General features: G+C 41.4%; 1 protein-coding gene across 1 annotated transcript; it reads right to left on the bottom strand.

The window, feature by feature from the left end:
• Nucleotides 1–1242: 1242 nt before the first annotated feature.
• On the bottom strand, nucleotides 1243–15057 carry LOC149317189 (tubulin beta-5 chain-like). The gene is made up of 4 exons (XM_089517013.1): nucleotides 14585–15057; nucleotides 13539–13647; nucleotides 5739–5849; nucleotides 1243–2794 (listed from the first exon to the last, which is right to left on the bottom strand). The coding sequence occupies exons 1-4, from the start codon at nucleotides 14639–14641 to the stop codon at nucleotides 1731–1733; spliced, it is 1341 nt and encodes a 446-aa protein (XP_089373139.1). The 5' UTR covers nucleotides 14642–15057; the 3' UTR covers nucleotides 1243–1730.

The raw sequence follows: 15057 nt of genomic DNA on the forward strand, positions 1-15057 counted from the left end.
ACAGGTCTTTATCTGTTCTTACAAGTGATATTTTTCAAATCAACTTTAATCTAGTAACTGTTGTTACAGCAATTATTTTAACACATAGGTTAAAATTTTATCTTTGCAGTGTGTTTTCTTTTTTGTACTAATTTTGGTCAGAATCCTGTATCAGCTACATAGGTCCAAAACACGCAGCAGAAATAATCCAGTTTGACACTGCTTTAACTGCCATAGCTCAATGCTAGGGAACTCTGAGAACTGTAGCTTTGTGAGACATTTAGCCTCTCTGACAGAGAGCTCTGGTGCCAAAATAAACTACAATTCCCAAGATTTCCTAGCATGAGTCAGGGCAGTTATAAAGCATTCCCAAAGTGAATTATTTCTGCAGTGTGTTTTGGACCTTAGTTAAGCCTACTTAACTCAATAAAGTAGCCTGTCCTGGCACAGCTCCCTTCCAATGATGATGGAAACATTCACCCATGCTCCGGTCACTGGCAGAATGGCTCTCAGTAAAGTGCAGTAAAATATATTGGTTTTTTCCCCCAATAGTGCCACAATTATGACTGATCATGATAATGAACTATGATTGTGAATATGGAGTTACCATGGGTGATTCATGTTTCTGTCAGGCGTTAATGTCACTAGGGATGCGGGAGAGTGAGACCTACACTGTGAGGTGAGAAGGAATGAGCATGCCCTTCCCAACTTCGCCATGGCAGTGGTTACCTCCTCTGCGATGAGTGAGTGTGTTTCTCCCAGCATTGGCCTAAAGAGAAAGCCATCACCATATCGAAGCAGAAGGGTGAGTATGCCCTTTTTGCCACCGCCAAAGTGACCATAAATAAAATTTTTAAAACATTTGTATTTTTAATACTAAATAGCACAAGGTGTGGGGGCTTCAACCTCTTTAGAAAGTTCATCCCTACTCCTGGCTGCTACTGGAGAAGAAATTCACATTTTTGTACAGAAAAAAGGTGGTCTAGAGAGCAGCAAAAACAATTGGGGCAGGTAGTGGCCTGCACTTTGTTCTCTCCTGGTCCTGATCTGTTTTTTCTACAGTGTGCATTTGAGTTGCAAACCTTTTTCCATATCAGTAAAAGACACTCCTATCACAATGTCTAGTGCACTTGAGCCCTTCGACATCCACCACCTCAGGCAGACTATTCTTCGCCCCTTGGCTTTCCAATTAAAATGCCACCTGTTGAACACTTAATTTATAAACAGGTAATACGAAAGATTAGAGATGCTTTTTTCCTTTATTTTTATTAACAGAATTTGTTCCCAGCAACTCAGTACAGAATAGCACTCAAAACATTCATTCACTGCAAGTCTAAAACATGTTTACTTGGATGCAAGTTCCATTGTTATCAATAACTTTACTTTCAAGGAACTGCAAATATGACTGCAGCCTGAGTTTATTTTTTTCTAAGTCACAGTTCATGAAAAAACAACATAGTTCTTTAAAAAAAAAAACACACACACACACACATTCTGCTCTTAAACAGGGACATTTCTAAAAATATGTCTCCCAGTATCTGCATTGGCATTTTCATCCAAAATTCCCAAGTCAAGAGACGGTGGACCAGAGCAGAATCTCTAATTAACATGTGGCACAGAGTGCACAACCTCCACACCAAAGTAGTAGACCCTTGGGAGGAGCCCTAAATACTCTTTATTATCCTGGAAAAATGTTGAGCAAGTGCTAGCTATTCAAACTTGAGCATTTTTGGAACAGGATTGAATTGACCTTATTCATTAATTTCTTCTTCATCATCTTCAAATGTCTCATCTCCATCATTTGCTGTGGCTTCTTGGTACTGCTGGTACTCTGACACAAGGTCATTCATGTTGCTTTCTGCTTCTGTAAATTCCATCTCATCCATTCCTTCCCCTGTAAACCAGTGAAGAAAAGCCTTTCTTCTAAACATGGCAGAGAACTGCTCTGAAATTCTTTTGAAGAGCTCTTGGATTGCTGTGCTGTTGCCAATAAAGGTGGAAGCCATCTTGAGGCCACGGGGTGCTATATCACAGACTGCCACTTTGACGTTGTTTGGGATCCATTCCACAAAATAGCTGCTGTTCTTATTTTGGATGGCCAGCATCTGTTCATCAACCTCTTTCATAGACATGGGACCTCGGAAGACTGTAGCTACTGTCAGATACCTTCCATGTCTTGGGTCGCAAGCAGCCATCATGTTTTTGGCATCAAACATCTGTTGAGTGAGCTCTGGGACTGTGAGGGCCCGATATTGCTGGCTCCCTCTGGCAGTCAATGGGGCAAATCCTGGCATAAAAAAGTGTAAACGTGGGAATGGAACCATATTTACTGCCAGCTTGCGCAGATCCGCATTCAGTTGGCCTGGAAAACGCAGCGATGTAGTTACTCCACTCATTGTAGCGGACACCAAGTGGTTCAAGTCACCGTATGTTGGAGTGGTGAGCTTTAAAGTGCGGAAGCAAATATCATACAGCGCCTCATTATCAATGCAGTAGGTTTCATCTGTATTCTCAACCAGCTGATGGACTGAAAGTGTGGCATTATACGGCTCCACCACAGTGTCAGAGACTTTCGGAGATGGCATGACACTGAAAGTATTCATTATCCTATCAGGATATTCTTCTCGGATTTTGCTAATGAGCAGTGTTCCCATCCCAGAACCTGTGCCGCCTCCAAGAGAATGAGTGAGCTGAAATCCCTGCAAGCAATCGCAGTGTTCACATTCTTTTCTTACTATATCAAGCACTGAATCTACAAGCTCTGCTCCTTCTGTATAGTGTCCTTTGGCCCAGTTATTTCCAGCACCAGTTTGTCCTGAGATAACACACACACAAAACAAATAAAAACAAAAAACAAGGAGATTTGAAAAGGTTTAGTATGTCATGAATAGCAAGCTTGACATTAGCCACAGCAATATGTTCTCATCATTTTAAAATGTCTATTATTTTTGCACTGTATGCATGAACAGCTCCTTTAACAATAATTAGCTCCAAAGTTAGTAAAAAAATAATAATGTACTGAAAGCTTATTTCACTGCCAAATAATATCAAAAATTTAACCCCCAAAATGCCACATTTAGTTTTAATTCCCAAGATCATTGAGGCATGATGACATCTCAGAAGGAACCCAGAATACTGGATGCAAATCATCCACCCTCTTTCACCCAGCACCCTCAATATAGTGAAGATGACAGAAAATATTCTGGGAGAAACAAAACATCCATGTAGCTCGAAAATAAAATTTGAAAAAACAGGAACAAAATCTGGGACTTTCTGGTCTTTTAAAATGTCTAAATGTGCCCTTAGTACAATTTCATGCATACCTTTTACCAAGTGTATTCCATGGGACTTTTGTTGTTAACTGCCCTTGAGTTGATTTTGACCCATAGTGACCATGCAGATGAGACATCTCCTAGAATCCCTGTCTTCCACTGCTCTGCTTAGTTCCTGTAAACTCATACCTGTGACCTCCTTAATAGACCCATCCATCTAGCATGCAGCCTTCATCTCTTTCTACATTCCTCCACCTTTCCCAGCATTATTGTTTTTTCTGATGAGTCTTCCCTTCTCATGATATGTCCAGAGTCTTACATCATAGTAAATATGTTAGGATTGCAGCCTAAATTGCCGCAGACAAGTCTTAACTTTATTTATCCCAGCGATTTTAATGGCAACTGAATGCAGATAGTTTATTGTGTAATATTAAGTATACCTATTATGGATCAAATTGTGGTGTTTACTTCCAAATAAGTACCCATACAATTCTGCTATTCGTCTGTACCTAATCTGCTATTTTGCACTGCAGTACTAATAAAAAAGAAGCTTTCTAGCATGGTGTTTAGGACTTAAGGTTCTTATCCATTTCCCGCCATGTGCTGTATTCCTGATGAGTAAAGGGATTTGTTCAAGGAGTTGCTATTTCTGTTGCTACATTAAAAGAAATGTGGGAAACTCCAACTGCTGAGGTTCATATGATACCGCTTCACCATTGAAATGTGTGTTCTCCTTCCTGTGACTCAGCTCCCTGTCCACTGGAGATCCTGTAGTCTCTTAAGCAATAACCTCAGAGTCCTCTGCAGTTAACTCACAGACTACACTGTGGTGTCATCTTGTAACACCAAAGAAAGGACAAGAACTCCATGATCACTTGGTCCTTTAACATTTTAATTGTACACTTGTCCCTCCATATTTGCTAGAGTTAGGGGCACAAGACCCCCGTGAATATGGAAAAATCGCAAATAACAAAAACAGCATGTTTTTACCTGAAAGGGCACCTCTCTAGGAATCTAGGTCAGTGGTTCCCAACCTTCCTAATGCCACAACCCTTTAATACAGTTCCTCATGTTGTGGTGACCCAAACCCATGAAATTATTTCGTTGCTACTTCATAACTGTAATTAAATAAGTGTTTTCCAATGGTCTTAGGCGACCCCCATAAAAGGGTCATTTGACCCCCAAAGGGCTCCCGACCCACAAGTTGGGAACCACTGCTCTAGGTCCTCCAGGGCAACTCTGTGGCCAACGTCTGAGAGACACTGACCACAAATGCCTAGTAGTGTATCCTCTCTAGGAATCTCTAGGTATTTCAGTGCAACTTTTAGTTAAAGTTGACCATAGAGGTGCACTGGAAGACCTAGATATTCCTAGAGAGAACCTATTAATCAAATCCGTAAATATCAAATCCGCAAATATGGAGGGATGACTGTATTTCCATATATTCTTATCTAAGCCTACAATACTAAACACGTTTAATAGGGAGGAATTCATACTGCTCACACTAGGACTTACTGCTGGGTAAACATGCATATGATTGTGATCCACACATTGTGTTTCATGCGTAGTGGTGAAGTCCTTCATATATCTGGCCAAGGATTGGAAACATGTAGCTCTCCAGATGCCATTAGACTGCATGTCCCAACAGCCTCAGTCAGCAATTGCAGTCCAAAAATATGTGGAAGACTGCATCATTTTTGTCCCTATGTATGCACTTTGATGAAGTCATATGGGGAACAATCCAAAGTAGAAGTCTTCGAAACTTGCACTCTGTCCAATAACAGTCAGTACATTTTACGCATCAAACTCTCCTGTCATTAACCAGAGGAACTAAAATCACTGTATACTTAACCACTGTTGATGTGGGCACATGAATTGAGCCAAAACATCAAGACAATGTCAATTTGCCTGTAAAATTTCCCCTCCTGATTTAATATAAAGCAAAATCAAAATGTAAAAGAACCCTTCTAAAAGAGCTTTTGAGTGATGTGTCTTTCAACATTCACCATAGTTTGATCATGTCTTTCTTTCCCACCTCCTATTTTTTCTTTTTAGGCCAAGGCATATTGCTCTAAAATGTTTACATTTAGCACTGCAACCATGTCATCAGGAAGCTACTTTCTGAGAAAATACCCTAGGCTTCTAAATTTCCCGAAGAACAGCTGTGTTGCATCAAAAACAATGGTCATGCAGCATGTTAAAGTCTCACAGATGTATTATGGTATAGGTTTCCATGGACTAGAGTCCAAGCCAATAAATTCTGCAGTAATTTTGCAGGCCACACAAAGACACATTGGCAGTCTCCATGCAGATGTTGGGCAGCATCTTGTTCTTTTCTTTCCTGATCTAATTCAGTGTAAAACAGAAGCATTGATCAAAACCACAATTGAGCAATGGTTTCTAAACTTTTATTCCCCCCACCCTGCATTTCAATGCCTTATCTACTTGGTAAGTTATTGGTGTTTGCAACAGAAGAAATTAACATACCAAATATGAAATTATCAGGCCGAAAGAGTTGTCCAAATGGACCAGATCGCACACTATCCATGGTTCCAGGCTCCAAGTCCACCAAAATTGCTCTGGGCACGTATGTTTGGGCTGTAAGAAAAGGAAAGGCAGCTCTGTATGGGGTCTTGTCTACAAGTATAGATTTTGTTACTATCACATCCCTTAGCTATCATTATTCTCCCAGTTGCTTAATGTATGTATGCATCATCTCACTTATTTTCTTGATCTGAGTAACAAGATACAAACCCACAGTTGTTTAGAAAATGTCTCACTGCCTTTGGCACTGACTCACTATCTTAAGCTCCTTCCTTTATTATTAAACACTTCTTTGTAAGCCAGTTTGGATTGAATTCACCCATAGGCATTAAGAGTCACAGCTTCACAATTCCACAGAAATCTCTTTGAATGTGTCATATCATAGGCTTCAGTCAGGCATATAGGTATGTTGATATACTTGTGTTAAAATATAATAACAGAAACCTTCACCCCAAAACCCAGAGAAATGTGTGGTTATTACTAACAAAAAAGTAAAACAAGAAATAAAACAATGTAACGAAAGGCACCAGTATAAACCTGTCCTAGAGTTTCACTCTTACACAGATTTATGAAGGATCAAGCTTTGCTGAATAGAGTGTAAGTTACTTCTGAATAAGTATGCAAAAGCAAAAATCCTGCTGGCTACTTATGTTGGCCTGGCCCCCAGATCTTGACTAATATTAATTTGCTAATGATGAACTGATGGAGTTTTTCTGAATGTACATTTTTTCCTACCTAACAGCATGATCCCAAATCAATTGCTTTAATATTTAATCTGACTGTGAACTTCAAGGAAGGTATTCACATTTTCTTACTAATTAAAATGACTAACTAGTTAGACTTTGTATGACATGCTAATAATAAAAGATTGGATTCTCACTACCATTTTGCAACTCCATCTGTCTTTCTCTTTCCTAACATTTGGAACCATAAGCTGTAAAACACATTAAGGAACTGGAATGAAGTGATAATCGTACAGCAGCATACATTGTTACATAGGATATTAAAATGGCAAGTGTATGCAAGTGTAAAGTAGTGAACATTGGTGGGGTCTGATGGGGTCTTCTCAGCTGTATATGTCTCACCAGGGAAATGATTTTGGAGTTGTGATGGATACCTTGGTGGAAACATCAAACCAGTGTGAAGTTTCTGTGAAATTCTATATTGGCAATGATTTAGAAAAAGATTTTAAAAGAAGAAAGGAAAGGAAAGGAAAGGAAAGGAAAGGAAAGGAAAGGAAGACCGGTGTATAGCTATGGGTGAGGGGAGATGAGGGCAATGCCCCTCCCAAATAAGAATCCTGCCCTAATTAAATTTTCCTTCAGTCCCCAAATTTCTACCATTGCTGTAAATTAAAACTTAGGTTAGGCATTTTGTAATGCATTTTATGTGTTCAAAGAAAAGGGGCAAGCAAAGATACCAAGGGAATAAGAACACAGTAAAGTTCCAGAGATTTGGGGTTCCAGAAATTTGGGGATGAAGGAAAATTGCACTGAGGGATGTAGCATTCCTGTGGGGAGGCAAAACCTCCCACCCGATAGCTATACCCCTGAATACAGAACATCCTGGATATGCCTTTATATTGATATATGGTAGTACAAGGACAGCATTGCAATATTGTGGAAGCTCTGATCCCAGCAGTTCAAGAAGGGCCAATGGAGCTTCAGGAAAAGTCAATCAAAGGACTGAAGCAACTCTGTTATGAGAAAAGGTATGCTTGGGCCTTTTATTTTCATTTTTTTAAAAAACAGAGAATTGGTGTGATGTGATGATAGACACAGATTAGAGGGGAGAGGTGTGTGACATTCCAGCTTTATTTTGAAAAGTGACAACCAGGAGAGGGAACAAGTAGTAAACGGCAGCCTGACTTTTCCTGTAAGAAAAGGAAAGGCAGCCAAAAAGCCAAGAAGTTTCAAGGTTTCCTAAGGAATGCTCCTCTGAGGGTTTCTACCTCCTGGGGCATGCAAGGAAATGTACAAACATGAGAAGGAAGTGGCTGCTCCCACTTCTTTTCGTTATGTTTACCCTCTGGGTACCACAGCAGTTTCCTAGAGATAAAGCTTTGTCACTCTGGTCATAGAACAAAAAGTATGTCTCTCATACAGCTGCTGGGAGGATAGCGTTACACTCACCATTATACTTAGGGGCTACCCATAAGCTGACTACTGTGGGGACAGAATTTAGCTGGACCAGACAGAACTTTGGTCTGATCCACCCAGGAGTTTTCGTATGTACTTATGCAGCATTTGATAGTCTCAAGCAACTCTCATTGCTTTCAATAAGCATCATTTTCCTGATATTACTAGGGAATTTCCTGTCCCAGTTGCTAGTGAACCACAGCTCCTTCCTCTTCCTTTCTCCCTGGTAAGAGACCTTTAGTGGGACAGAGACTGTGCAGCTGCTCTTAAGGAAAACAACATTGGCTTTAGTAGTGTTACAGAACAAGACCTTTGGTTGGCATTTTGGCAGAACCTGGAAAAGTTAGTTTTTGGACTACATTTCCTAGGCCTCATTCCCACTTACAGATAAATGGGTGTGCAGTTCAAATCAATGGATCACATTTCTGTCATTTTGTAGCATTAAAATAACAATTTGTGGTTCGCATTTATAAATGAATTGATTCAAAATGATTTGGTTCCAGTTGGCCAAAGGGCAAATTTGAATAGATTCCGATCCGCTTGTGGTTCACACTTTGCGTTGAATTGATTTGTGAAAAGACACAGAAAAAATCAGCGTCAAAAAGACTTGGGTTAAATGGGCCTGGTGCATGGCCCCCTCACTGAATCACTAAAACCTCTGGCTCAATTGCTTTTTTTGAAAAGGGAAAGAGATTTTAGCCCAGAGACAAGGGTGTATCTCCAACTGCCTCAGTTTGGCAATCCCAATTACTTTTCTGTTCTTCCATTTTTCAGTTGCTTTTAAAGTGCCCAGTTTCTCTCTCTTCCTCTCACTTTCACTCTTTGTCCTCAGCTTAATTCAATTGCTGCAAATTGAATTCCAAGTATGAAAGTAATTTATTATTATTACCTGTATTATTAACCTTTATTTATGAAGCGCTGTAAATTTACACAGCGCTGTACATACAATCTTTTTAATTAGACAGTTCCCTGCCCTCGGGCTTACAATCTAAAAAGACACGACACAAAAGGAGAAGGGAGTGGTGGAGTGAAAGAGTAAGAGGTCCTTTTGCACTCAATGAAGTCAGCAAAAGGAAAGAAGAGAAGGGAGCACAGTGTTGTCCTTCCCTGCAGACTCAGGCAAAGGCGAAATACTGTCGCCTTTCCTACCCTGCCTGTTCTTCCCCATTAATAGCTTTTGTCATCTTGACCATGCTCTGATGTTGCTTGGCCACACGTATCTCAGTTTTCATCTGTGAAATGTTGAAGGATATGGAAGGGATTGTACCATTATAATCCCTTTCACCAACCCCCACAGTGTGACTAGACACTCTTTTGCCCTTCCTATCTGCTAATAATGTTGTGAGTGACATAGGGATTAGAGCAAATAGTTACAGCACAGTGTGTAACCACAAAGCGCCAGGAATGGAAGGGCCATGTACAGTAGGGATGGGGAAAGTAGGCCTCAGCCAACTAAAAATGTTGGGAGAGGGAGAATGAACTACCCAGTCTGGAATTCTTCCAGGACAAAGGCTTAGCATGCTCACATTTGTAAAGAATGGCAGGATTTCATGCTATTGGGCTGGGACAATGGTTCATAGCATTTAGGGAACAACTGCCTTTAGTGAGCCACCAGTTAGCAACAGCTGAGGTATTGCAAATGTTGTCTTCATCCGTTTCCCCAAATGAGGGGAAACAACACCTTAGACTTTACAACAAAAATGGGCAATATTTCCCAAACCCCACCCCAGAGGTGCATGTAGTAATAGGCAATGGTTTGAGGGTTGTAGGCATACATGCTAAGAGACAAGGTTGGAAAAAGTACTTTTATTGGACAACAACATCCAGAATCTTCCAGTCTGTTTGGTCACTGCTCTACCTCTTTGAGAGATTCTAAGAGTTGTAGGCCAAAAAAGTAATTTTTCTGAGCTATGGCCCAGACTCACTCACTCTCTCTCTCTCTCTCTCTCACACACACACACACACACCTCTCTGCATAAAGGAGTGGGAAGCTTAAACTTTTCTCCTTGCTTAAATCCCACTGTGATTCTTCTTCTGCCCATCAACAATAGGAATGGGTATCTGGAACTGTTTTTCCAGTGCCAATTTATGGGGAGGAAGGGGGTGCATGAATTTTAAATAAATAAAGATGACAACATTTGCATTCCTCTCCAAACTGGCCTCCAAACACTTCAATGTAGACTTGAATTTGGTGGTGATGACCAAGTGCAAGAACCACCCCTTACTGCCATCTCGGCCTCAGAGGGAGCCATCAGGCAGACCCAGCAACATCTTGGACTGCCTGAAGGAAGAGGCCCCTCCCTCCTCAACTGTCATCTCGGCCTCAGAGGGAGCCATCAGGCAGACCAGCAACATCAAGGACTGCCTGAAGGAAGAGGCCCCTCCCTCCTCAACTGTCATCTCGGCCTCAGAGGGAGCCATCAGGCAGACCCAGCAACATCTTGGACTGCCTGAAGGAAGAGGCCCCTCCCTCCTCAACTGTCATCTCGGCCTCAGAGGGAGCCATCAGGCAGACCCAGCAACATCAGGGACTGTCTGAAGGAAGAGGCCCCTCCCTCCTCAACTGTCATCTCGGCCTCAGAGGGAGCCATCAGGCAGACCCAGCAACATCTTGGACTGCCTGAAGGAAGAGGCCCCTCCCTCCTCAACTGTCATCTCGGCCTCAGAGGGAGCCATCAGGCAGACCCAGCAACATCAGGGACTGCCTGAAGGAAGAGGCCCCTCCCTCCTCAACTGTCATCTCGGCCTCAGAGGGAGCCATCAGGCAGACCCAGCAACATCAGGGACTGCCTGAAGGAAGAGGCCCCTCCCTCCTCAACTGTCATCTCGGCCTCAGAGGGAGTCATCAGGCAGACCCAGCAACATCAGGGACTGCCTGAAGGAAGAGGCCCCTCCCTCCTCAACTGCCACCTCGGCCTCAGAGGGAGCCATCAGGCAGACCCAGCAACATCTTGGACTGCCTGAAGGAAGAGGCCCCTCCCTCCTCAACTGTCATCTCGGCCTCAGAGGGAGCCATCAGGCAGACCCAGCGACATCAGGGACTGCCTGAAGGACGAGACTTCTCCCTCCTTTAACTGTATTTTGTATTGTATTACGATTTTACTGTACACCGCTATGATCATCGCGGAATAGCGGTCTATAAATAAAACATATTATTATTATTTTTATTATTATAAGCCCCACCACAAAATTCATGTTTTCCAGGAAGCTTTTAGGTTATCGTCTCTGGCTCTAAAGCTTATTGCTATTAGACCAAAGTATGCATAGCTGAATTATCACATATTTTCCCTGTTCCCTGTTCACCACATTCCCCCTTCCTCTTTTGTTTCCCTGTAGATTGGAAACTCTCTGTGTGTGGGAACCAGTATTTCCTGCATGGTTCTTCTATCTCTCAAAGCTCCCATATATATATATATATGAGAGAAAGAACAAGACAACAATGTAATCACTGTAGAATGCCATAGCACTGCTCCTAATGGAAGTACGCTTATGAGGCATGCTTTAAAATGAGAGCCGGCATGGTGTAGTGTTTGTAATGCTGGACCAAGATATCAGAAGACCAGGGTTTGAATCCCCTCTCAAGCTCAGCCATGAGAACCCACTGGGTGATATTCCTTCTGAACAAATCTTGCCAAGAAAACCACATGATAGGTTTGCCATAATTTAAAAATGGTATGAACAACCATGTTCACAACACAACAACACATGTTTTACCAGGCAGATGGGACTATTGCTATTCATCAACATGTAGCCCCATCTGTACTGTTTGCTTTCTGGTCTGTAATATTTTAGCCTTTGTGTATGCGCTCACGCACACATGTGCCTGCCTTATTAAATTTTAATTTCAATACATTTTTCACTTTTTTGTAAACAAGTATTTTGAGAACAATTAAAACCTGACTTTTTTTACTATTACTTTTTCTTTCTTTTTTTAGTTCACTGATTTTTAATATTTATTAGGCCAGGGTCATTTCAGAAACATGCTTCTTGCATGCTTTTATCTTTTGATCTGTGCCAAAATAATTTTCCCTATGTTAACAAAATTACATACATTCTGCACAAAAATCAAATCACAAGTTATAAACAGCCATACTAATGTCTGCTAATATGAACATAATGAGAGGTACACATACCTATATGGAGAACTATACCGTACCACCAAAGTGTGTACAGTCATTAACAATTCCGCATGTAGCTTTCAGAGGAACTGCAAAAACTAAACAGTACTAAACCTACTGCCAGTCTGGAAGTGCTTTGAACGACAAGTCACCACATACATATCTAGAAGTGAAACTGAATCAAAACTTCCCTGGAAAGAGGATATTATTTTCTTGCAAGTTTATAATCTGGCTCTTCTCCTCTCTTTCTAGAAATTAATCATTGGCTAATGTTTGGTCAGAGACAGCTTCTGAGACAAGACAGCCAATGGTATTTACCACCACTAAGGTATATAGTCTTAAATCTGAATTATGCTTCTGCATGAGACAGAAAATAATACTATCTCTTTTTTGCTATCTTCTCATGACATAACTTTTGATATCTTCTCATGGCATAGGAATTCTGCTGCCTGAAGCAGCTGTCTCCTACTAACCAGTCATAGTTTGGCTTTCTCATACATGCCTATGAGAAAAGCCTATGATAAACATGGGGTTGTAAATCTGGCTTCAGGCATTGAAACTGGAAGTCTTACTGACTGGCAGAAGTGAGGTCATCCCACCACTGCCTCAAACAATAATCAGGGCAAGTGAAGGAAGGGAAGTAGGAAAATAAAGACAAGTTGATGTCTTCCCTAGGAACTGCCTGTGCTTTCTGGAAGAGACCTATCACCAACTCAGAAAAACAGGTAGATTCACAATTTGGATACACTCTGTACAAGAAAATTAAAAAACAGGAAAAATATTGTTTTTTTAAAATAGCATAACCTATGCAATGTAGCAGATAATCTTGCATTTTTTATTCTGTATCAGTAAGTGGTGGGGCAGAAAAATACAAAGCATCAAAATCCTCTTCCTGACCCTGAAAAATCACAATACCATCTTTCTTCCCTTCTATCTAAAATGTCAGTTCAGTTTGTCTAGAGACATTTACAAACCCATGACCCAAGACTCATCAAGTTTTGAAAACACAGTAAGTTTGAGATCCCTAAAAAGTTGAGAGTCTGTGCCCAAGTGTTCACTTTCACACACATATGGCATGGGGTAGAGTTTCAGGATGCCCTTGGCTTTGCCATTTTCTCCATCTGAAATTAGGTTGGAAGTCAAAACCAATTTAGTGTTAACATTATAGGCACGCTGCCAAGCAGCAGCCAACCAAGGAGACAATTTTTTACTTTAAGTGAAAAGAGACCATTTGAAACATGCTGTACTGTATATAGTTCACATGCTGCTCTAGTTTGCTTTTCAGCTACCTCCCTCCACCAAATATGCAGTGTTTAAAACTGCAGTGGCTGGAATTTGGATGGCTGATTGCTAAAGGAACAAAAACACAGGCATTAAAAAAAAGTTTCCAGAGGAACTGTATGAGCAACCTCTTTGCTTTCTTCATCATCTCCTCCCGCCAAAGAGATCATCACATCACCACCCTTGGCCAGTAACTTTGCGCTTACATGATGATTCATTGTAGTAGACACTGATCCTCTCCAGCTGCAAGGGTGAGTCACCAACGTAGCCTCCAGCTGGGTCAATTCCGTGTTCATCGCTGATCACTTCCCAAAACTTTGGCAAAAGGGAGAAAAGGGTGTCAATCTCTGTGAAAGAATCACTTCGAGACTAGAGTGTCCCTTCCACCCAAAGCCATTTTACTCTATGTGTTTCCCTTTACTGATGCTCATATGCTCTCCCCCCACCCTGCACACTAATTGCAAGTTATCCAAACCCACCCAGCCTTGGCAGGGCGAGAGCAGGCCTTCAAGGCATGTGTTGGAGCAACAGCTGCCGCATGCTTGGCATGTTTGAGAGCTGCTCCTCTCAGTCCCTCCCTGCTCCTGGCTTGAAGAGCAGAGAAGATACAGGGTGGGGTTGGAAAAAGAGACAGAAACTAGACATTTCATACTCAGAGTTCAAACCAGGGAGAAAACAGTTAAGATTCCTAGCAGCCTTTCTATTTTGGGTCACCCCTCCTTTCCTTTGTTGTTCTTCTTTTTCTTTATCCCCTAATTTTCCCCCTCTGCTGCTTCAGTATATATATTTTTTTCCTTCTGGTTTCAGTTTTTCCACATCCTTTTATGGTCAACATGAAAGAGTCAGATTTTTTTAGTTTCCATTTTGGTGAGTTGCCTTCCAGCTCTTGACTCTCTAAGTCCACCAAAACAGCCAAAGTCAATAAGCAAAACAACTCAGCCCCAAACACCCTGCTAAAACTTGTTTCAGCTGAAGAAACTATTCTCTTACTCTTAAAACATAATACGATGGATCACTTTCCTCTTCGGTCCTGGAGGTACTATATGATTAAATGCACCTCACCCAAACTAATTTAATTTTCCAATATAAAAGTTTAAAAGAGCAGGCATGGTTGAACATCATGTGCTGACCATCAGGATTTTACAAATGTAGCTATCGGATATTCCTTAGCATGACTGTCACCACCACTAGTAACATAAATATTAATGATAATGATAGCAATAAAGTGTCAGAAAGTAAGTTTCACCCCTACCTTGGTTCCAATTTGGTTTCCGCACTGGCCAGCCTGAATGTGAACGATTTCCCTCATGGTGATATCAAAGCTCCCAGTCTGTCTGCCTTTGCTCCTCTGCCTCCTCTTCCTGACTCTGCTTTGTAGAGTTCAGCTGTGTGCAATGTGCCTGCCTCAATGAGCGTTTTATTGGCTCTTGCTGGTGATTCACCCTCCCAGTTCTGCTCCCTCTGCAACTTCACATAAGAATGGAAATGTGTGTATGTGAGGGGAGGCAACGGCAGAAGGAGAAACTGCTGCTGGCTTTGCTCCTGGCCCAGCCTTCATTGGGATTTCAGTCTCTATATGAATGGCACAGACCTCTTGATTATGATGCACAATTTGCACTTTTTAGCACCATGCAAATTTTACAGTCGGCCCTCCACGTTTACAGCTTTGACTTTTGTGAGTGTGTGGCTGGAAAACGAGACTTTAGACTTCTTTATATTTTCTAT

This window comes from Sceloporus occidentalis, unplaced genomic scaffold, assembly GCF_023333645.1.
Source record: "Sceloporus occidentalis isolate IW3139 unplaced genomic scaffold, rSceOcc1.0.p SCAF_3, whole genome shotgun sequence".
NCBI classification, from domain to species: Eukaryota; Metazoa; Chordata; class Lepidosauria; order Squamata; family Phrynosomatidae; genus Sceloporus; species Sceloporus occidentalis.

Excerpts from the sequence above, each read along its gene's own strand:
- LOC149317189 (XM_089517013.1), bottom strand. The coding sequence starts at position 14,641 with ATGAGGGAAATCGTTCACATTCAGGCTGGCCAGTGCGGAAACCAAATT. Across the intron at positions 5,850-13,538 it reads CTACTACAATGAATCATCAT|CCCAAACATACGTGCCCAGA; the intron begins GTAAGCGCAAAG and ends CTTTTCTTACAG. Across the intron at positions 2,795-5,738 it reads GCCTGATAATTTCATATTTG|GACAAACTGGTGCTGGAAAT; the intron begins GTATGTTAATTT and ends GTGTTATCTCAG.